The sequence below is a fragment of the Dermochelys coriacea genome, chromosome 25 (assembly GCF_009764565.3).
Source record: "Dermochelys coriacea isolate rDerCor1 chromosome 25, rDerCor1.pri.v4, whole genome shotgun sequence".
NCBI classification, from domain to species: domain Eukaryota; kingdom Metazoa; phylum Chordata; order Testudines; family Dermochelyidae; genus Dermochelys; species Dermochelys coriacea.
This window is the reverse complement of record NC_050092.1, coordinates 12,346,984-12,368,756: the sequence shown is the minus strand read 5'-3', so window position 1 is coordinate 12,368,756 and position 21,773 is coordinate 12,346,984. Positions and strand designations below refer to the sequence as shown.

The following is a 21,773-nucleotide window of genomic DNA, read 5'->3' as shown; positions in this document are numbered from 1 at the left end:
TGAAAGGATTTTACTCCTGCTTTAAGTACCAAGACGGCCAATTTTAGTCTTGCAGGAGAATATGGGTTGTTTATAATGAGCTCTCATCCCTTCATTGACGAGAGGGTCTCGAATCTTATCAATCCAAACGGTTAGTGACTGAAATCAGTAAAAGTTCTAGAACAGTCTGCATAAAACATCTCCCCCCATTGTTCAACTTTCACATTTAGCAGCTGTGATGTCATTTCACCCATTTTCAAGTCAGTCTCCCCGGGCTTAACTGCATTGGAATTTCTCATGTTAAAAATAAAAAGAAACATTGAAAAAATTCTTATCAGACCTGCAAAGAGGTTTATTAGGGCACAAGCCCATCCCCCCTCCCACCCACCATCAGAGATGGCATTCCTTGACCAACAAGCTGTGCAGCTGGGGACAAGGCAGGTGGAGTATCCCTACCAGCGCCAGGAATCCCTACCAGCGCCAGCTCTATCTGACTTGTCCCCAGTTGCACAACACAAAGCATTTTCAGTGAGCTTATGCAGACACATGGACTCAGATTCTCTACAGAATCCCTGGCCCTACACACAAACTCCCAGTGGCATTTAGCTTTAGCCCAAATGGAAAGGAAATTCTCAAGACCCCTCCCAGAAAGAGACCAGAGACAGTGTCGGGCAGGAGCATTTTCTTTATTTACATATAGAAAACATTTTCCCGAAGCATCATTTACTTCAGAGGAATGAACCTAGATGAGTGGGTGGCACCGATACCAGGTCTGCCGTGTTTCACTGGCTTGTAAGTGATGGAAAACTCACCCAGGTAGTGGCCAATCATCTCGGGCTGCAAGAGAAAAGACAGGGTGACTATTCAGAAACACGACTGATCTGATGTGACAAGCAGCTGAGAGCCTAAAATAGGAGAGTACCCTGCAAAGACCGTGAAGAGCATCCGAAGACAAGTTGGATTTCATGGCACAGAGCAAAAAGAAAAGGAGTACTTGTGGCACCTTAGAGACTAACAAATTTATTTGTTATTATATTATTTGTTATTTCAGCATAAGCTGCAGTGAGCTGTAGCTCACGAAAGCTTATGCCCAAATAAATTTGTTAGTCTCTAAGGTGCCACAAGTACTCCTTTTCTTTTTGTTTAAAACTACTCTTTAAAAATGCAGTACCTCCACACGCATCTATCAGGTGGTTGGTACAGGTAGAGATGGGCAAGCCATTTGCAGCCAATTCAATTAATGTAGCCCTCTCTGTTCCCAAATTATCCAGGCGGACTGACTGATCTTTCATTGAACAACAATGAACGTTTCAGCCTTCAGACTGCTCCAGAGTTCACTGCTACTATTGTTTTAAGCAAGCACAAGTCACACCTTGCCACTTCCCTGCAACTGGGCACCAAGTGGCACAGTATTGCTCCTTCTCCCTGGCCAAGGGCTCCCAAATCAACAATGCTGTAGAGACAGCTTCACAAATGTTTCTGGTGTGCCCGCGCTGCTGTGTGTAAGAGAAAAAGAAACATTCACAAGTCTCTGTGCTCACAGAAACCTACCCTTAGGTGAACGCTGACAGAAATCAAATAAATGGGGGTCAAACACCAGAATGAATTTTTCTCTTTTAATATTCAGCCAGCTCTAGCCACAGCTGCAAATTCTCCTCTTCCTCATCGCATTCATAAACGCTTCTCCTTCCCCCTACCCAGACAGCACTCCCACCACCCTGGCAGATCAGACTATGTCTACACTACAGACTTCTGCTGACAGCTGTGTCCATCAGGGGTGTGAAAAGGTGTGATCCCTAACAGACAACACTAATGCACATGCACTTACATCAGCAATGCTTGTTTTGCTTGGGGTGGGCTAAGCGATCAATAAAAGCACAGTTTTGCTGGCATTAGCTGAGTCCCTGTTAGGAGCACTTACCAATATAAGTGCAATGATAAGGAACTCCTAGTGTAAAGGTGGCTTGGGCGTTGCTTAGGCCACTGCAATTAGCTACAGCAATCCACACTGACAGACAGCCAAAGGTGGAGATGTTCAAAGGCACAAGTGGCCATTATGAGTTGCTATCCCAGGTGTCTCACTCCCATTTCACATCTAACTGCCACCTGTGCCTTAAAAAAGACACCCCCCCCCCATGTACAACTCAAACATTCCCCCAACCAGGATGATCTACCCTAAACCTTCCACAGGTCAGATTTCAACCACAAACAAAGCAGGTAAAGAAAACATTGGTCAGTTGTTTAATCCTTCCTTGTAATCTCAGATCAGACCACACTGTACCTGCTGGCTACTTCATTTCCAGTTAGATTCGCAAATTGGATTTCTCGATACAGCAAGACACACTGTGGCTCTGTAACTGAGTTCTTGCTCTGCCACAACCAGGCAGGTGAGCGTAGGAGTGAGGGGGTACAGGACTGCTGCAAAGGGTCTGTCTACATTGCAAGAAGCAACATGTTCTTAATCTCCTTAGTTTAGCTGTGGACAGATCCTTCCCCTAATTACTTCTTTCATACACAGCAGCACTATACACAACTGATTCATTCACTGAATTACCAGAAGGGCAAGGAACCTCTTGCAAAGCTTCAGCCTAGGTCTTAACAAGCTAAGAAGAAAAAGCCTTGTATGTAGCACATTCCCCAAAGTCAGACACCACCTTCTCAAAAGAAAATAGAGAATGACAACAAAGTTTTTTTAAAATAAAAAAAACCAAACACCCACAAAACAAAAAGCTCCCACAACAATGTGTCTTTCACAGGTGTTAAAGCCTCATATACAAAGACTCTCCTCCAAGAGGCAGAAAAGGCCAAGGCCCCAACTGGAACAGAAGTTCAAGCAAATTAAAGGGCAAACGGCTTTTACACTTTCAAAATCAATCCACTGCAAGAAAATTCAGGAGCAGGGACGGGGCCTAAGCAAGCAGGATGCTGGTAAGTTTCTGCTGCTATCAGGCAGTATTTAAACCTTTCGCTCCTGCATGGCTCACCTTGATTTCCACCTGGTTGAAGGTTTTGCCATTGTATACGCCAACCATGCTGCCCACCATCTCGGGGAGGATGATCATGTCGCGCAGGTGAGTTTTGACTACCTCTGGCTTCTCCATGGGAGGGGCCTCCTTCTTGGCCTTGCGAAGGCGCTTCAGGAGGGAATGCTGCTTACGCCGCAGGCCGCGGTTCAAACGCCTGCGCTGGCGAGCACTGTACAGCTGCATCAGCTGCTCACTGGAACAACAAAGAGGACCAGATCAGCTAAAGAAGAGTCAGCTCATATGCAATACTGAGATTCATGGAGGAAAGGAGTGACACACCGGACCTGGCGCCAGGGACTCCTGGGTTCTATTGCCAGCCGTGGGAGGATAGAATTATCATTTGTTCAGTCTGGAAAGACTCAGGAGCGAGCAAATCTGTAGTCTAGTATGCAGGGCAGCCGAAAGTCCAGAGAAACTGCAGAAAGTTTTCTGAATGGCCAGAGGTCCCTGCTCTGGCAACTTCCCTTCCTGCAAGCTGGAGTCTATGGCTCCTCTCTGCAGCTGCACCCCACGTGGGTCCTAGCGCCCGCAATTAGGGGCTCCCCCCCAGTTCTGGGCCCATGGAATGCTGGGGGAGTGGCCCCATCTTGACACCACCCCATCTCCCACATACTGGTATCCTTAATTTAGACCAAGCAATACGATTGCATATGGCAAATTACTTCTGTAAGAACACTCAAGTAAAGTAGCTGACAACAAAATGTTGCTTTTCTATAGTCCTTTGTACTCAAAGATTCCAGGTCACATTACCAATATGAATGCATTTACCCTAAATTAAGTCTCCAGGAGAAAGATTGATAGTATCTTTATTTTACAGATGGGGAAACTAAACAGAAGGTATGGTCTTGTTATAAAGGTTTTTGCCTGAGTGGATAGCAAAAAAGCTGTTCTATCCAAATTAAGGAACCACAGCTTAATCCCAATGAATACTTGGTTCAGAATATGGCCCACTGTCATTGTTAGGAGATGAGACAATAGAAGTCGTGTCATACACTTGGCCCCAAACTATTTCACAATCCTGTTTACACCTGGCTACTTCTGCAGCGAAGACAGGGCCTATGGGTCTGTCACACAGACATTAGATATCTTAGGTTTCAGAGTAGCAGCCGTGTTAGTCTGTATTCGCAAAAAGAAAAGGAGTACTTGTGGCACCTTAAAGACTAACAAATTTATTAGAGCATAAGCTTTCGTGAGCTACAGCTCACTTCATCGGATGCATTGATGAAGTGAGCTGTAGCTCACGAAAGCTTATGCTCTAATAAATTTGTTAGTCTTTAAGGTGCCACAAGTACTCCTTTTCTTTTTATTAGATATCTTGATTCCCAGTCCTGGACTCTCACCACAAGACCTGCTTTCATCTCTTAACATAACCTCATTGCTTGGTTTGGTAAAGGTGGTGATGGGGGTGGGGGGGTTTGCCAATAAGCAAGAGTTTCTTACTAGGACATATCGAGGAGCTGATCCAGATCAACACCTCTGTAAGTGAATTTCCTAAAGGTCCGTTTCTTCTTCTGTTCGACTTCTGCCTGGATTGAGAGAACCAGAGGAAAACCAGATGAGGCCTCCAAATTACAAAGACATCTATGCAGACAAGACATTCTGCCAGATACCTTGGCTGCCCTGCTCCCCTGTGTTTATCAGCCCAGTTATTGCCCACGTTTACATGTTGGGGGGGGTGGGAAGAGGAGCACACGCATGGTAGTTCATTAGTCTTGGTAAAAGTGCTCTGAGGAACCGATATAAATGCTGTATTGTTCATACTGATTCACGGGTACAGAAATCGATATTAATGCTCCTTTCCTTTGGAGCACACAAACATTCCACCTCGCAGAGCTAATGAAACACCCCCCCCCCCCCCCAGGGTAAAGCATTCACATGACTTAACTGGGCAAATCCATATTTACAAGAGGTTGGTTACTGGACACGTCTGGAACCAGTTTAGCCTGGAGGAGCACAATGTACATAGACCAACGCTGCTCAGCATAAGCTTCACAGCCCTGTGCCAACACTCCACGTACAACAGACCCCCACACACCCCTTCAGCACCATGCCCGGCCCTACAACAATCCACAGCTCCCCAGAGTGGCACGCAAGTTCCACCGGCCTCCACCATCAAGCCCCCCACAAAGAACACACACACACACACACACTATTACACAGCACCCCGACACCCACATGCGTCATTCACACAACTCCCCGGGTGCCCAGTCATGCCACAGCACACGTTACACACGCTCAGCCCCACAATGCTCCATGACCCCAGCGCCACATATTGTACATAGACAATCTCACAACCCCCTCCCCAAGACACAACTCTCCCTCAACACAAACCCCCCCAGAGTCACAGACATCGCCGACAACACAACCTCACCTACCTACACCGCACACACACCCGCAGCACCTCCAACAGCCCCCCAGGACACATGCACAACACACACCAACTACCCCATCGCAATCCTCTCCCCCGCGCGCGCGCGCGCGCGCGTTCCTTCCCCGGGTCCCCCTCCCCACCACGCACCCGCCCTCCTCCCCAGCCCGCTCCGCTCAGACCCCGTCCCCGCCAGGGCCCGAGCCGGGCTGCAGCCAGAGCCAGGCCCGTTCCCCGCCCATACTGCCCCAGGCGGGCAGGAGGCAGCGCCCTCCGAGGGTATCGGCGCCCGGAGCCCCGCCCGAGCCGTCCCCGAAGCGGATGGAGCCGGATTAAGGGCCCCAGCCCACGCCACTCTCACCCACCATCTTGGCCGCGTCTCTACGGAAAAGGCTGATCCCGTCCGGGCGGCGCCTGATATCGCGAGAGCAGGGCAAAGGGCAGGCCACGCCCACTACGGCTTCGGCGCAGCGTTTCCGCCCTCACTGAGATTTAAAGGGGCCGCCGCTAAAAAAAAAAAAAAAAAAGGAAAGTGGGCGGGGGGAGGAGGGAAGTGGTGTTAGAGTTTCACCCATCCCTGCTGGCGCAGCACGTGGGGTGCCAGCAGCTACATGGGTCACCTGTCCATTTCTAGGGCACCTCCCTACCCCAGGCCTACCCAAAAACCCTAAGGTCTCACCTGCGCTGGGCCCCCATCTCCTCTGCCCTCTCCCCCTTCCCACATTTATTCCTAGGGTTGGCAACACTGAGGGCTGTTTTCTTAGCACCCCCGCCCCACTCCTCCTCCCAATATTTATTATTATTAATACTAATCACAACCAGCATTCAGCTACCTGTGCCAAGGTATTTCTTGCAGCTTTTTGCAGCACTCAGCACAGATATGAAAAAATAAAGGGACTGTTGGCAACCTTACTTATTCCTCCACCCTATCCAGGCACCCACTTAGCCCAGTCCCCTCTGGGCACTCACCTAGCCTAGCCCCAGCTGACCACAGTCCCCAGTTGCCATAGGCTACTTCACAAGGTGGCTACCCTGGGCACCTACTCTGGGTAGATGCCCAGGTCCCTGTGGCATCCCCCCAACCCACATGCAGGTCCTCATCCAGCTTGACTTACCACAGCGGGTAACAACAGGTCTCCTAATCCTCGACTGCTTCCGGGTGCTCTGTCCCACCACCATACCTGCCTGGCTTCTGCCCCAGAAGTACGTGCCCTACCAGCCACTATTCCATGCTGGGGATGTTTGACCCCTTGTTCTCAATCCAAGCAAACACCCTCGAAAGGTCTGCCGTCTGTCCACTCCCTAGAGGTAGGGGCTGTGTGCTGGCTTTTCATGCCCCATCTGCAATCCAAACACTCCCGAGGTAGCTGCCACCTGCCAAGTATTCACCCACCTGGGCCAGCCCTAGGCCCCCACAGATTCTGGCCCATACCTTAGGGGCTTTTTGCTGGAAGTGGGTTTCAAAGTAGGCATTCCCCAAGTTTTAGGAGACTCCCCAGCTCCCCTAGACTGTAGGCCAGTCCTGGCTGTCGCCTTTCACCCACCCCAGAGATGGCTGCAATTCAATAGCGCTTGGGGATCCTATGGCACAGAAGATACTCCAGTTCAGACAGGTGCCCACATCAGAAACAAATATTGGAACCACTCCCCATCAACTTGGGAAGGGGATGGGGAAATGTCCAACAACATGTGACTGTTTTTGGGTGTTGTAAAACCTGAATGATAAAGTTAAGTATGAGAATGAGGGCAAAAGTAGTATGGAAATAGGTATTGGCTAAGCAGTTTCTACAAACCATTTACCCGGCCCATGCTTTGCATAAGTTCACTGGAGGGTTGGGTTAGGAGCTGATCAAAATTTTTCTATTAAAAAGCATTTTTTTTAAACAGAAAAATGCCTTATTCGCTAAATGGAATTTTTCATGGGAAAGCGTCCATTTCAGTCAAAGTGAAATTTTTGGAGGAAAAAATAGTTTAAAAGGGAAAATTGTTCAGGTTTCAATTTGTTTGTTCAAAGAAAAGCTGAAAATGTTTGAGAAAAATAAAACCTGTTTCCCTCCATTTTCATCAACATTTCTCACAGAAAAAAAATCCCTTTTTGATTCTAGCTGTTTGGCTAGAATATAGATTTGAGTCCTTGTGAGCTTTATTAACCAAATTCATTTTAAGATAAAAAAGAAAATTACAGAAGGATATTTGATAGTTTAATTTTGAATGTCAGTAGCTCAATAAAACTTGAGTGATCTAACATAGCACAATGGGACCAATTCTCAGTTATTCCATTCCTGTGCTTGGGGATACGAAGGGAAGAGGGACTGAGTCACCTATGGTCTCCCCATGTTCCAAGTACAGAGGCCCTGCCTGCCCCCTTGGCTGATCTAACTTGCACCTCAGGGCTGCTCTAATTTATGCTCTGCTTTTCATAGCTCTCTCTAGGCCCTGGGAAGCAGCAAATAGTCATAATCACAGTACACGCTTACACAGTACTATGCCTACAATTTGCTCTCTATGCCAGGGGCTAGGAGTAAGGCTGTCAGGTGATTTTGAGTCCTTATGCTTATGCACCAACCATATAGGTGCCTGGACACAGGCGAGTTTTGGGAAGGTGAGAAGGAGCACATAGAATCCCATGAAGATGAAGAGGCTGCAGAAATTGGAGCAAAAGCAGGTGGTGAGGAGCAGATGGTTGAGGGGAATCCCCACTGAGAAAGGGCAAGAGGCTATTTGGGGGGCAAGCAAAAGAAATCCCCACCAGCGCAGGACTTACCAGAGCAAGACATGAGGTCCAGATGGAGGCAGAGAAGCTGCTGCATAGCTGAGCAGGCTATGAAGCAAAGCAGAAGGCTTATGCAGGGTGCTAGTCCCAAGTACGCAAGTAGCCACCTTTCAGAAGTAGGAGACCACTTGGCTGTTTCCAGGTAGGAATCATGTCTGATTAAATGGCTGGCCCCAGCTGAGACCTCTATGAAGAAGGATGCTCTGCTTCAGAGCTCAGAGCTCTGCTTTTTATCCTCTCTCCTGGGCTGAAGGCAGAAATCTCAGGCCTCTGGCTTCTCTCCTTACTCTTCCTTTTTTCTTGTCTCCTAGTCCCTCCTTAGTCCAGATGGAGGGAGAGAGCAGGAAAGATGAGGCAATGCCTCTGTGCTTCCAAGATGAGGCAGCAAAGAAAACCTAAGTGAGGCAGCAAGGCTGAGATTTATATGGGTTTCAGAACTGCTGCCTCCTTGCTTCCCAGCAGTGGCACCATAAAACTGTCTTTCCTTTTTCCACTCATCTAGGAGGGAGCAGAGACACAGATGTACATCAATTTGTCTCACACATGAGGTATGTCTTAAGGCAGAGTTAACCTGGGTTCTTACTCAGGTGTTGCCCCTAAACCCTCTCCAATCCACAGACAACACCCTCTCACCTGAGTTTGGTTGTGCTCTGAACCCAGGCTAGTTGGGGACATGGATTAGAACTTGGGTGCTGCTTTCACTCAGATTGGTCCTCACCCACTTTGAGTTTGGATGAGGCCAAATCACTCAAGTCCGGATAGCCCTCCAATGCCTTCCCACAATTCCCTCCATGTGCCCAGAACAGACAAGTGTCTCTCCTGAAATTCACTGGGAAAGAATCACAAAGCGTCTCAGTTTACTGCTGCAGCAGCACAAAGAACTATGGGACATGCCCCCAGAAGTCAGATAGGGCTTTCACTAGTCTAGACCCAACTGTCAAACCCGAGTTAAGTGCAGTGAAGACATGCCCAAGATCAGATTTCCGAATAGAACTGTTCCTCCAATACCATCGCTGGGGAATCTCTCTCTTGCTCACAGAATTTGGAGAGCCTCCAGCCCACTATGCTTTGTGAGATGATTCACACAAGTGTTAGGCCAAGGTGTTGCCAACAAATGCTGGATCAGCTCTTAGCACGGGTTGATTCAGTTTCTGTTGCTGGGCACAGTTGCACTTCAAACAGATTTAATGGTTTATTAAGCAAAACCTGTGCAACCATTTAAAACATTCCCCTGCCATGTTGCAATTCCAAACAGCTGAAGTGCAGGAGAACTGAAAAGCAAACCCGGTCTAGAAATTCAACACATCCAGTCAAGCTTGAACATTCAAGCTGCACGAAATACAAGATGAAAAGCATAAAGAAAGAAGAGTTAAGATTCTCCATTATCCTGCCCCTTGTTGCAGTCAGTTACACCAATGCAACATGAGCGTACAATGGTTTCAAGTCAGGCTCCTAGGATTTTAGTCTTTGCTTTGGTTTAAATGACCAAATGTAAAATCCTTCCATTCTGATTTGGAAATTTTTTCCTGCGCAAGGACCAGGCTAACAGTGAATCAAGACCCATGACATTATTACTAAACTGGAGTCATTGTAGGAGTTAACATAGGGAAGGAAGAGTGCTGTTAACTGCAAGTAATAGCCAAGATTTAAAAGAGTGAGCCATCCCTCTGAAATATCATGCCCATGTAAAGGTTCTCAAATTGGACACCCAAAATCACTAATCATTCTGGAAAATTTAGGACTCGAGTGTTTCTTTATACATGACCAGGAGAGCTAACAAATATGTCTACGTTCACAGAATACTTGAGTAACTGGGTCATTAGAGGTGCATTCAGCATAGTTTTAAATTCAAACTTTTACATTTAAAAAACTAAAGAGCTACTTCTGCACTCTCCCCCCACCGGAGGCTGGCAGTAGAAAGTGAGCAGATTGCTAGCCACAATGCAGTTTTTGCTTTAAGCTTTGTGGTTCCTCTTCTGCCAGTGCCTGCCTTGCTGCTGAGGTGGCATTTGTGACACTAACACAACAGGAGCACAGTGCCACTGCAAGATCTGCTTTCACTCTCCATTTAACAGTGATTGGACAACACAAACACAAGCTGTTTAACATTCAGAGACCATGCTTTAGCACTAAGAATCAGTGTAAATTAATCCACTATAGAAACTAATTTACCAGCCCCAAGAACAGCCAGAAATTGCACAGGAACCTGCTTCACATGGTCACTGCAGTTTTTCCTTTTGCAAAACTGGGGGCTCAGTAGAAGGTGCAAAGGGGGCTACAACAACCATTCTTCTCTGGAGAGGGCAGAAATCGGGGTTAACCTCTCTATGCATTGTTTATCTATTCAACTAGGATAGTCTCTTTTCACTGTGCATCTATCCTACCATTTAAAATCCCAGTTTAGCTTTTTTTCTGCTTGCCTCACCCATTTAAAAGAAAAAAGAAAAGCTAGTTCTACCCCAGAATTATCAACGCTCGACTAACTGCCAGCCCTGGAGTTAGCAGAAGCTAGTGGACTCTTGATTCAGAGCCTAGGTGTATCAGAGGTGAATAATTGAGGCTGGAGAACAAGAAGCAGTGGTTGGGTGCAAGAAGCAGAAAGGTTGAGTGTTCAAACAATGCAAAGACAATCCAGAATTTAGCTTCATTTTTTTAAAGAAGAGTTATGGTCAAGTTGAGTTATGGTCAAGTGACATTTAAAGATGGGATCAGAGGGTAGTGCTAGCATCCAAAATTAAACAGACACACACAAGGGCTTAGTTTAATTTTCTTGAACTGTCTCCTCCCTACCTAAGGGTCACAGAGTTTGTTATATTTGTACTGAGATTACAAGCATAACTCACATACAGCAGGTAGCAGCAGAGATGTGAAATGCTGCAAGTGAAATTTTCCAGGATTAATAGAACTACATTAACTTGTGTTCAGAAGCTTGCACCTAATTCATCCAGTCTCTAAAATTCTGATCCATAGCCTTCCCCAGATGTGCCAGTTGTCTTTGCAGTACAAATGGTGACAATGCTAAAAACAAGTTGGAACTAGACATGCAAAGACAAGGGACCCAGCCCCGGCTTTGCAATCTACACAATCAGCAGACAAAAGATGGAAGATTGAAGGACATCAAGTAGCAACAGAGCAGTGCTGGTGCTGCAAGGTTAGTTCTGAGTTTTAACACTAAGATTTACAGGCCAAATCAAGTGTTTACAGGACTTAGCAGAGGCACTGAAAATTCAGGTTGGCGGGAGCTCCTCAGAACAGGAGGCTGCATGGAAGAAAGAAAAAGCAAGATGGGGCTGTTTAGTTACTTGCAGAGAGGTAGGTAGAAGCCAAGTTATGCAGGGGTTTGAAGGTAAGAACAAGGAACTTAAATGTGACACAGAGGTTCAGGAGAAGCCAGTGAATGGGTTTGGAGGGGATCTGGGCATAGTGGGAGTGGCTGATGTAGGTGTAGATTTGTGGTATATTTTGGACGTGTTGATGAAGTGTCACGCAAGCCTACAAGTTCAAACTAGTTTAGTTTGCACTCTGAACCATACATGAACCCAGCTCTGTGAAGGTGATAACACAGTTCATTAGCTCCTTAAGACCTGCCCGTGAAGCACTTTCTTGAATAAAGCAGCTAGCTCACATAGCAATTTGCAACCAACTGGAGTTTAATCCACTGTCACTGCTCAAACCAGCACAAAGCTGATTCCAGAGGAATTATGCAGTGAAGGATTTTTTCATAGATCAGATCCTTGATATGGGGAGGTAACACTACCTGGACTTGTATAAGGACACATGAGAAATTAAAAGGATACTCCAGAGAACAGTGCAATATATATATTGCCACTGCTTTTTTATATATATATATAAACGGAATGCCAAATCTCAGAGGAGTTAGTCCCACCCTCTTCTTTGAGATGGATATATTCTTCTGTTAGACATTTATATACTTTGACCTCACCTCTTAAATTGAGAGCTTAAATATGTTTACATGCTACATTTAGGATTTAAGATTACTTTGCAGCCTGATAATATTGAAATTTAACCCATCTTTAATTCTAGACTAAAGCATATCACTAATTTAATGTGCTAATGCTCCGTAATGCATCAATTCCTGCTTATAGTCATGCAGATGTAAGAGACAGAAGAGGGTTTTGGAGACTCATAATGGTACATTGAGTCTTTCACCTGTAGATTACCAGTTCAACTCGAGATCAGTCTGGTGTTGACCTAAAGCTACTGAGGTTCTTCAGTAGCCTGTGAAATTAATTTTAATGGTCTCAGTCCAGATCCTACATCAATCCAATCATATCACTTGCATTAAGGGCTAAAAGGGCATGAAGAGTGCATTATGCTTTCACTTCTAGGCAGTACCTAAAGATCCTGGTTGAGGCACAGGGCAAAAAGTGTGGGTAAGGGTGCACTGATGCTCTACCCACAAGGAATTCTTTTCCAGGGCTGTCAATATGGCAACTTTCATGAGAACCCAATTCACATGGAAAAATTTGTAAGAAAAAAAAATGGAGACAGGCTTATGTTTCTAATCCAAATGTACTTCTCTTTATTCAAACCAGGGGTAATCACTGGTTAGTGCAAAATGCACCTAAACCTTTTGCCTGAGGGAAATCTACATCTTAACAAGGCCTCCGTTAACCCCTAATGAAATCCACAGAGGATTTTAAAGAGTTTGAAGCACAGATCTAAATGCTGTACTTCATAAGTGACTCTGTGCATCAACAAGTCTGCACCTGCATTGTTACCAGTTCTATACTGTCAGGTAACAAAAGCAAAATACACTCAGTAGATTTCTTCTTCTAACTCCCAGAGTTTCTGGACCAACTGCCCCACCACTATGTTTGAAGTAAAGGGGTTGAAACTGACCATCACTTCCAACATTGCTAACGGAAACCCTGTTTTAAATTAAAAAATAAGCCAGCATACATAGTAGAAAATTTCTCTTAAAAATTTCACAATCTGTAAATGTATATATTTTTCTTTAAACATAAAAGTTTACAATATACGGTAAAACAAAGGCTCAGGAAAAATAATTTCAAAAAAAGAAACCTGAAGTTTTGAATTAAAGCTGAAGACATTTTTAAAACCCTGTAGTTTGAACCAGTGACATTTTCTTTATTTGTGCTGATGGGTTAGAGAAAGGAATATATTTAAAACCTGCAGTCCAAACACCCACAGCGTTGCCTTCAAAAGCCATCCCCTCTCCCATTCCCCTCCCCCAATGTTGTTAGATTTTTCCTCCATCAAGTATGTGATTGTCACAAGTTCAGAAGTCTGGGATTCCTGGCTTCAGCTGCTACCAGATATCCCACTGTGGACAGGATTCCCTGATTGCCAGCATGTGCTAGCGTCTGTAGGGGTGAAATCCTTGCACATTATGGTTCTGTCCTCGTCCAAAACCACTTCCTCCTGCAGGTGGGCCACTTGATGGTGGCACCGAGGGGCCTCCATAGGAGGGGGGCTGCTGGCTAGGGTCGGAGAAACCTTGTCCAAAACCACTCAAGTCTTGTCCATAACCTGGGAAGAAGAGGAAAAGGCTGCAGTAAGCTTCTATTACAGTCCACATGCTCAAAGATAGAGGTGCAGCACCAACTGAAAACTGATGCCACACACACCAATGCACAGCCCTATGAACACACAATGATGTGCTGATCTAACACCCAGATGATAGTTGCTTTTACATTTAACCAAGTTATTTGGATTTACAGGTAGAAAACACAGGTAATGATAAAAGGCAGAGAGAAGGGACTGAATGCCTAACTGGAGATAGTGTTCTATCTCAAATCTTACCCAGGCTGGTGGTGACCAAAATGTCATGCTACTGCTGTTCAGAGGCTTATGTAAAGTGGGTTGGTAGTATCTATTAGTCCATAATGGATAAATGTTCATATTAGCAAAACTAGCACTCTGTCAGTTTCAGCAGAGGTAGAGAAAATTAATGGGGAAACATCTGTCTGAAAAGCTGAGATAGTTACTATAGCTGATGTTTCTAACTGAAAGGAGTTAGTGAAAGTTTATTTTGTGTTCAGCCAATTTTAGTTTCCTGTGTACAGTCAAGTTTTCCTTTGCTGAAAAAGCCCCCTATAAGATAACCCTAGGAAACTGCTTTAAAAGGAGTTTTAAATACTAGGCTCTGAATGTATTATTTTTAAGACAACGGTTGCATCAGAAACTGGAATTTTCTGAAATTGTGAATTAAAAAACTCAAGTTGACAGTGTCCCTTTCAAAGGATGTGGTGACTGGACTACCATAAACTTCCATCAAATCCACAGGCCAGAATCAGGGAAGCTTGTTATTGCGTCTACTGCCCACATTATGTGGTTAAAAAGGGACTTCAGCTAATTGCCATCCAGATTCCACACCCTACCCTGCCGTTAACTCACTCACAGAACCAGTTTAAATAAGCAAATGGTGTGGCAAGTTTCTTCTCAAAGACAGCTCAAAAGAATAGCAAAGGCCGTTATATCATCAGCTTCCCACATAACTTAAGCAGGCAGACTATTTCCAATGTAGCAAAAACAACGAAGCAACAGATAAGTAATTATATTGGAATAGCCATCCCTTCTGTGTACCCTTGCTATTCATGCTATTCACACAACCACTGAGTTAGTCTAAACTGTTTCACCAGACTTACTCATTTTAAATCTAAAAGTGAGCTGTCCCTCCATGAACTTTATGCTCATTTATTCTGTAAATCAGTATCTTTCTGACTGGGTAACTAGCTTCCTTTCTCTGAAGAGATCATAAAGGTAACTACGGAATCAGGAGACTTCTACCTCCTACCAAATCTTCCTCCTGCCTTGTCAAAGAGATTGTAACCTCCATTCTGCAACATAATCTGGAGCAGAGGTCAGAGATTTTGGAGCAACAGGTTTAGAGTAAGCAGGATGACAGAGGAGACAGAGACAACCTTTCAATTTGGAGGAAAAAACTAAATTCCTGGAAGGCAAATGGATGTGTATTAACAGTAACTTACTAAAAGAAGTTAAGAAATCTAACAATCTTTCTAGAGATTAAAATACAACTGTCAATCACTACAATGACATCAACGTGAAATTCCACTATGCAAGACAACCCTGTTAAGAATCCTATAATTACTCAGTAGATCTCTGTGACTCAAATTTTTTTCTGCACAGGGTTAAAGCAGGTTTAACTCTGCTAATCCAAAGCAACAGTCTCTTGGCATCTCTTCAGTATTTCAATTTGAAGCTCTGCCTGTCTCACAGGACTTACTACCACTAATGAACCCAACAATATTATCATGGGCTTCCCCATTTGAAGATTTCTCAAGCTGCTAATTCAGCCATTTTTGATACAAAGATCAGTAGGCAATCTTAAACGCATTAATTTAATGCCAAGGGGTGGGGTTCAGAGTAAAGATAATCACATTACTCTCACCAGCACTATGGCTTGCAGTGAAGAGTTAAGAAAACCAGAGCTCTGCAGGTTTGTTTGCCACAAAGGAACCCAGCAGTCAAACCAACAGCCAACTTTTTTTTTTTTTGCATTGTTCTCTCCTCTAGTGAACTATTCTACCATTGGTCTGCATTGTCACTTCCAAAAGTGGCACATAGCTGATTCACTGCTCCAGAGTGACCTGGTTTCTAAGTCAGTCGTGTCAACAGTAGCAGGGGATATTGACTCTGTTGCTTAGGGTAACTAAATGCAATTTGCTTACACAAGACAATTTAAGTCTTGCCAATGCAACATCTTGGGAAAGCGAACAGCAGCACAGCCATATTCCAACAACGCGTATTTACTTATGCCAACTAACAGATATTTAAACTAGATTATCCTTGAACTGTAAAAAGCAAACATTTCCAAGCCACCATACTTATCTCACCCACCCTCAAAGAGAAGAGACCCTGCAAGAAACAAAAGTTAATTTCCCAAATGCAGATAAAGTAAGAGCATTGGTTGTAAATAGGCTCCACCTACCTAGGATATATCACTGCTCAGCCTGACCATAAGAGTGTAAACAAAGTATTGGCGCGTAGCCTGAAGGGTCTTGAGAATAGGTACCCAGCCCTAGTAAGAAATGAGGAGACCAGGGTGACTAACCCCAAGACAGCCCTGTACAGAGATATAATTATTTGGGGGGGGGGGGGGGTGAGGGAGACACACCCTTGTTAGAGTTTAATTTACTAGAGTGTTTACATTTATCTCAGCTGTAAACATAGCAGCATTTATGATGCTGTGAAGCCAGGATTAATCTGTAAATGCCAAAATGATTAAATACTTTGATGCCTCTTTAAAGTCTATAAACTCTATGCATTTAAGTGAAAACATGAAAAACTTGTTAACTGCCTTTTGTATACCAATGCCGCTAGCTGAACTGCAAATGACACATGAAGTTCAAAAGATCTTAAGGAGGTTAAAAAGATCTTAAACATAGCTTTATAAACATGAAGAGGTTATTGACTTGGGTGGTAATACACCAAGTTGAACACTTCTAATGCTGTGTACATATACTGTGAAAGTGCAGTCTTGCACAGAAGTAGTTTGCTTTCTGGCATGAATTTTGGGGTGAGAGATTAATCCCACTAATGCATTTAATAACATTATTTAACCCTCTTCCTCCTCCCAAAAAATCCATTAACCCCTAAGGACTAACTATTAACCAGCATTTCAGATACTCGGTGGGGGAAAAATGTCTCCAAGATGTATACAAGATGCAGCTGGTACTACATATTCCTTACACCAGACACCCCAACTATCCCTCACAGCATTGTTTTGAAAGTCAGGCAATTAAACTGAGTGGTGAGGTTTTTTAAATGATAATAGGAGGTTATTACATAAAACTCTTGCAACAGGAACTTTAGAGCAGAATTCCCTGTATGGAAAGTTTATATATAATCCATTATGCCTTTGCTGTTTGGATCCATTTTAATTATTGGTATTAAGAGACTTGGCTACCAAGTCTGAGACAAGATAAATTTGTATGCATCAGTTTTTATTCTATTCAGTAGAAGTTTCCCCTCATATGTAACAGAGGCACGTTTCCGACAAGACAAGAAAATCTTCCACCTGAAGTCAAATTGGGGGAATTTTCGATCCCAGCTACTGTGTCTGTGACATAAGCTTAAGAACATCTCTAACTAAACCCATCATAACACCCTCACCATATGCATGTCAAGAACAACTGAAAAGCTTATCTCCTCCTATCGGAAGTCTTATATTTCAGATTTTTTGGACTACAGAAAATCCTTTCAAAGAGCTTTATGGAGCAGACATTTCATAATGAACAGCTTCTGCGGGTATTTTATATGGGACTAGTAGGGCATGCATAAACACAGGGGAAAAGTGGTTAAAATACAGGGACAGAGTGGACATTCTTGATTCTTGGGCTCACCTTGTGTAGTATGCTGCCTTCAGAAGTTACCAATGGCCAGTGATCAAGAAGGCACACCCACCCAGCTAATTGGGCAATGCTGCTCATGGAAGGCTTGGGTGCAAGGATAAAATGAAAGAACTCCTTCCTGATCTCCACAAATAGTCATCTTTCAGCCAGTAGCACGAGACTTTGACTTCCCATATTTTGTCTTTCTGTAGCTTACCTACTAAATCATTCTTTATCACCTACTTGCAGCAATGAGCTCCAGAGACTGAAAGTTTTCCCTAGTAAGTATCCACTTTTGTTTTAAATTAGCTGCATCAATTTCAACAAGTCTTATGAAACAGGGTCAAAAGGGGCATGCAGGTCAGCTTTCGCTATACCCTTTATTGTTTTTTATCTCAGTCAATTTCCGTTACTACTTTTAAGTATCACTATTCTCTATGCTGAGCCCACCATCTTATGCAAGCCCCATCATTCAACCATTTTCATTGCCCTTTTCACTGTGCTTTGGTTCAATTCTAGTGCATCTTCCTTGAGATGAGATTACCAGAATTCCCTTTGGCTGCTACAGTGTTAACCAAAGACATTTCAACAGAAAAGGAAGCAAACTACTGAGCACCTTGCAGCGTGAAATGGTTAGTTGAACAAAAAAGGGTTTAAATTTGAGCATTTGAGGGAATGCAAGTGGTGATTTATCCCACCACCCCACAGATCTCTAGAGAGACAGTTACTTGGTGATTCAGGAAATGGGCAATACTTCAGGCTGGGTAGGAAGGAAACAATACTGTGATATCAGAGTACTTGATGTTTTGAGGGGCCCTTGAGAGCCAGTAGCTGGCATTCTCACCATTAGTACAAATGCTGTTAGCATTAATACACTGCTCCTGGAAACTGTGACTTTTCACCAAAACATTATGAATAAAAGAAAAGCAGAACCTTGGGGCTAAGGGGAAAGGTTGCCGCTCTGAGTGTATTTTATATGCAGTTACTTACCAAACTGGCTATAAGGGAATTCTGGCTGAGCAGTTGGGGGTTTGCTCATATCCTGAGTTGCCTGAGATGGTGGTGGTGGCGGTGGGAAAGCTAGTGGTGTTGCCCCAGGAGTGGCAGGTGGAGGGGGTACTCCAGGAGGGGCAAACTGGTCAGGTGGAGGAGGTGGAGCACCATATCCAAAACCTGATAAATAAGAGGCAGAGCATAAAATCTGTGACATGTTACAAGGCCAAAAGAACTTGGACTTTTCACTTGGCTTCAGAGTAATTTAACATTTTGTTGTAAAGGTGTCTACAAAAAAGAGATTACTACTTGTTGCCTGCAGCTGAAGTAAAGGGACTGATTTAACCATCTCTTGACAGTCATCCTATCCACAACTGAAGTCATTTAAGAGATGTGAAATCTAACACCTGTTACACAGACTGCATGGGCTTAACAACAATTGAACCATCTTACCTAGCAAATAATAGCTGAAGAGGTAGCCACAGGTACCAAAAGGTGTATTGGGGGAGCAGGGAAAGGCATGGTGAGACACCCCTCCAAAAAGGCTTTCTTCCATCCAAATAAGTAAGTTGCCAAAAGCCACAGGCTGAAAAATCCTGGACCAGCTGCTTCCCCAAAGCACAAGAATCAGAACTAACAGGTGCATAATGGCTGTTCAAAAAACTTTGGATAATTAAGGGCATCTTTCTGCCAGTTTTAACCCAATTGTGCATAGGAATTTTAAAGGAATGTAAAGGAGTTAGGTGCCCAAATGCCAATTAAATTCAATGAGAGTAGGGTGCCTAATTTCTTAGGCTAGAATTTTCAAGGGAGCCTGTGTCTCTAGCCTTCAACATGTAGTATTACTATGTCAAATACCTCAGTTCTAGAAAGGAGAGAGAAAAAGTAAAAGTCCTCAGTCAAAACATAGAAAAACTGAGGTTACGGTATTACTGAAAAAAGAAAAGGAGTACTTGTGGCACCTTAGAGACTAACAAATTTATTTGAGCATAAGCTTTCGTGAGCTACAGCTCACTTCATCGGATCATCCGATGAAGTGAGCTGTAGCTCACAAAAGCTTATGCTCAAATAAATTTGTTAGTCTCTAAGGTGCCACAAGTACTCCTTTTCTTTTTGCGAATAAAAACTAACACGGCTGCTACTCTGAAACCTGGTATTACTGAGTATTACTAATATGATCAAGATTGATGGATTCAAAGAAACAGGAACTGAAAATATAGTGATTTCTAGTTACAGTACAGAAATATTTGAGTGGATCCACAGGTGGATCAAATGTGAATGACTAGTGAATTTACAGAAAGACATGAAATAAAGACAAACAGAAGTGACTAAAACTCGTTCTTGTATTCAATGGCACATCATTGGTTCGAGACTCACAGAGGATACTTACTAAATGGTGGAGGGGTGCCATAGCCCTGTGGGAACCCTTGTGGAGGTGGGAATCCTCCAGGAGGCGTAGAAACTATGTATGAGGTAAAAGGTGGTGGAGGAGGTGGGGCTCCTCTTCCTGGAGGAGGCGGTCCATACCCACCTAGAAAATCCAATACAGAGTTGTGAGAACAAGTGGTGCCTTCATTTAAACTCAGCAACAGCAACTTTTTAATACTAATTCAAAATTACCCTAAACAGAACAAAGAAGTTGTTACTGTACTTGGAACCAAATTCTGGGAAACTCTACCCCATCTATAGATATGAGAACTTTGGGAAATGCTTAGAGAACCCTGACTGTAAAACTCTACAGTTCTCCTCTTCGTATTTAATTTCTTGATGGCCACTATCAAATTAATTGCATCATCAGCAAAAGGGCGTATTCCAGTTCCCAACACCAAATAGTTAACAGAATGGTTCCCCCACTCCATATTTTTTCCAATAAAAACTCAAAAGTTGGTTTCAAAACTGGCCTAGAAGCACTGTACTTGAGAAATTTACAGCTACCATCAATTCTCATTCAAAAGCAATTTACATCTGCACCAGCAGCTGGCCTTTTCTACAGTTTACAATATATTAAACAATGAAACTTTTGTTTCCTACTTACCAATTGCCTGTCCAGCTGGTACCCACATTCCTAAAACAATGAAACAGAATGATAGTTTATCCACTTCTATATTGAAACTGTTCCATTAAAAATGGCATATAATGCAATTCTGAAAAAAGTAGTGTTCTACATTGATTAAAGAGCTAATGCAAGAAGTGTCCAGGAGTCTCAAAACTCAAATTACACTCAGTGTTCAAATTGAGAGCATATTCCAGTGTTAAAAATAATTCCATAACATTGTTTAAAAAGACCAAGGATTGCAAAGGTGAAGCTATAGATACAAGGTGTTTCAAATATAATGCTGGTAAGAGTTATCATTCAGCTATTTCAAGTGTTTTAGACTCATGGAACCTCATTTTATATTTGCTTCAGTGTGAAGGTAGAAAGTTTAACTTATTTAACAGTTCTTCATTTAATCCCTCTCACAGACTGATATAAAGATACCTTTCCCTGCAAATAACCAAGATGAAAGTGATCTAGTTTCTCAATCTGAGTTTGCAGATTAGCAAAACCGTGCAGACTGTCAGAGCTTCAGCTGCAGCTTTCAAGTAAATAAGCACCATGGGGAAATGGTAAGCCGTCGTATGGGGGCATAATGGACAAGGTGACGCCAGCCCCTATCTCCATGGTAATAATTTCTCATATCTGAGAAAGGCAGATTATATATTCTGTTAGATGTGATTCAATTATAGAATCATAGAATATCAGGGTTGGAAGGGACCTCAGGAGGTCATCTAGTCCAACCCCCTGCTCAAAGCAGGACCAATCCCCAACTAAATCATCCACCAATTATATCCACCTCATTTCTTCATATGGCATGAAAACATTCTTCAGATGGAATAAACTTGTTGAATTTGTCTCCAAAATCTTGTGATTTTTTTTTATGGCATTCAAAACTAAAACAAGCATCTGTTCCTTCCAGCCTAAAAGGCTCAAGTTAAATCAAGAAAATTATATGCATTAAGTGCTCCCCTACATCACCACTAACAACTAACCCCAGAGCTGCTTGTTACTTTTCCCAAGCAGAATTGGGGAAAACAGATGCAGAGTACTTTAGTTCTCTACTATATTACATCACTGCATAGCTGGTTTCACTCCACTTGGAAGTATCTGTACCACTAATGAGATGATATTACCTTTTGAAAGAATAATGCAAGTTAAATGTGGTCATTAACAAAACCATGGCTAGTGACGGACACTGCCAGTTATAAGGAAGACAGGAATCACACCTTTGACTGGCTCTCTGAAACCCCCAAAAGAA

At 43.5% G+C, this 21,773-nt stretch overlaps 2 protein-coding genes across 11 annotated transcripts in view; both read right to left on the bottom strand.

The window, feature by feature from the left end:
- Positions 1-646: 646 nt before the first annotated feature.
- Positions 647-5,861, bottom strand: RPS15 (ribosomal protein S15). Its single transcript, XM_038384443.2, has 4 exons — positions 5,739-5,861; positions 4,446-4,531; positions 2,964-3,198; positions 647-816 (listed from the first exon to the last, which is right to left on the bottom strand). The coding sequence occupies exons 1-4, from the start codon at positions 5,739-5,741 to the stop codon at positions 703-705; spliced, it is 438 nt and encodes a 145-aa protein (XP_038240371.1). The 5' UTR covers positions 5,742-5,861; the 3' UTR covers positions 647-702.
- A 4,961-nt stretch (positions 5,862-10,822) lies between these two features.
- DAZAP1 (DAZ associated protein 1) overlaps positions 10,823-21,773 on the bottom strand; it is a 37,375-nt gene continuing 26,424 nt past the window's right edge. For 5 of the 10 annotated variants that reach the window (XM_038383725.2, XM_043502840.1, XM_038383726.2 and 2 more), the window contains 4 exons: positions 20,513-20,542; positions 19,868-20,008; positions 18,475-18,657; positions 10,823-13,660 (listed from right to left, as the gene is read on the bottom strand). In XM_038383725.2, coding sequence (XP_038239653.1) covers positions 13,488-13,660; positions 18,475-18,657; positions 19,868-20,008; positions 20,513-20,542 — 527 coding nt within the window. In that variant the 3' untranslated portion in view covers positions 10,823-13,487. Of the gene's footprint in view, positions 13,661-16,082; positions 16,173-18,474; positions 18,658-19,867; positions 20,009-20,512; positions 20,543-21,773 lie in introns of all 10 variants that reach the window. The other 5 variants (XM_043502843.1, XM_038383729.2, XM_043502844.1 and 2 more) reach the window with 2 other exon arrangements.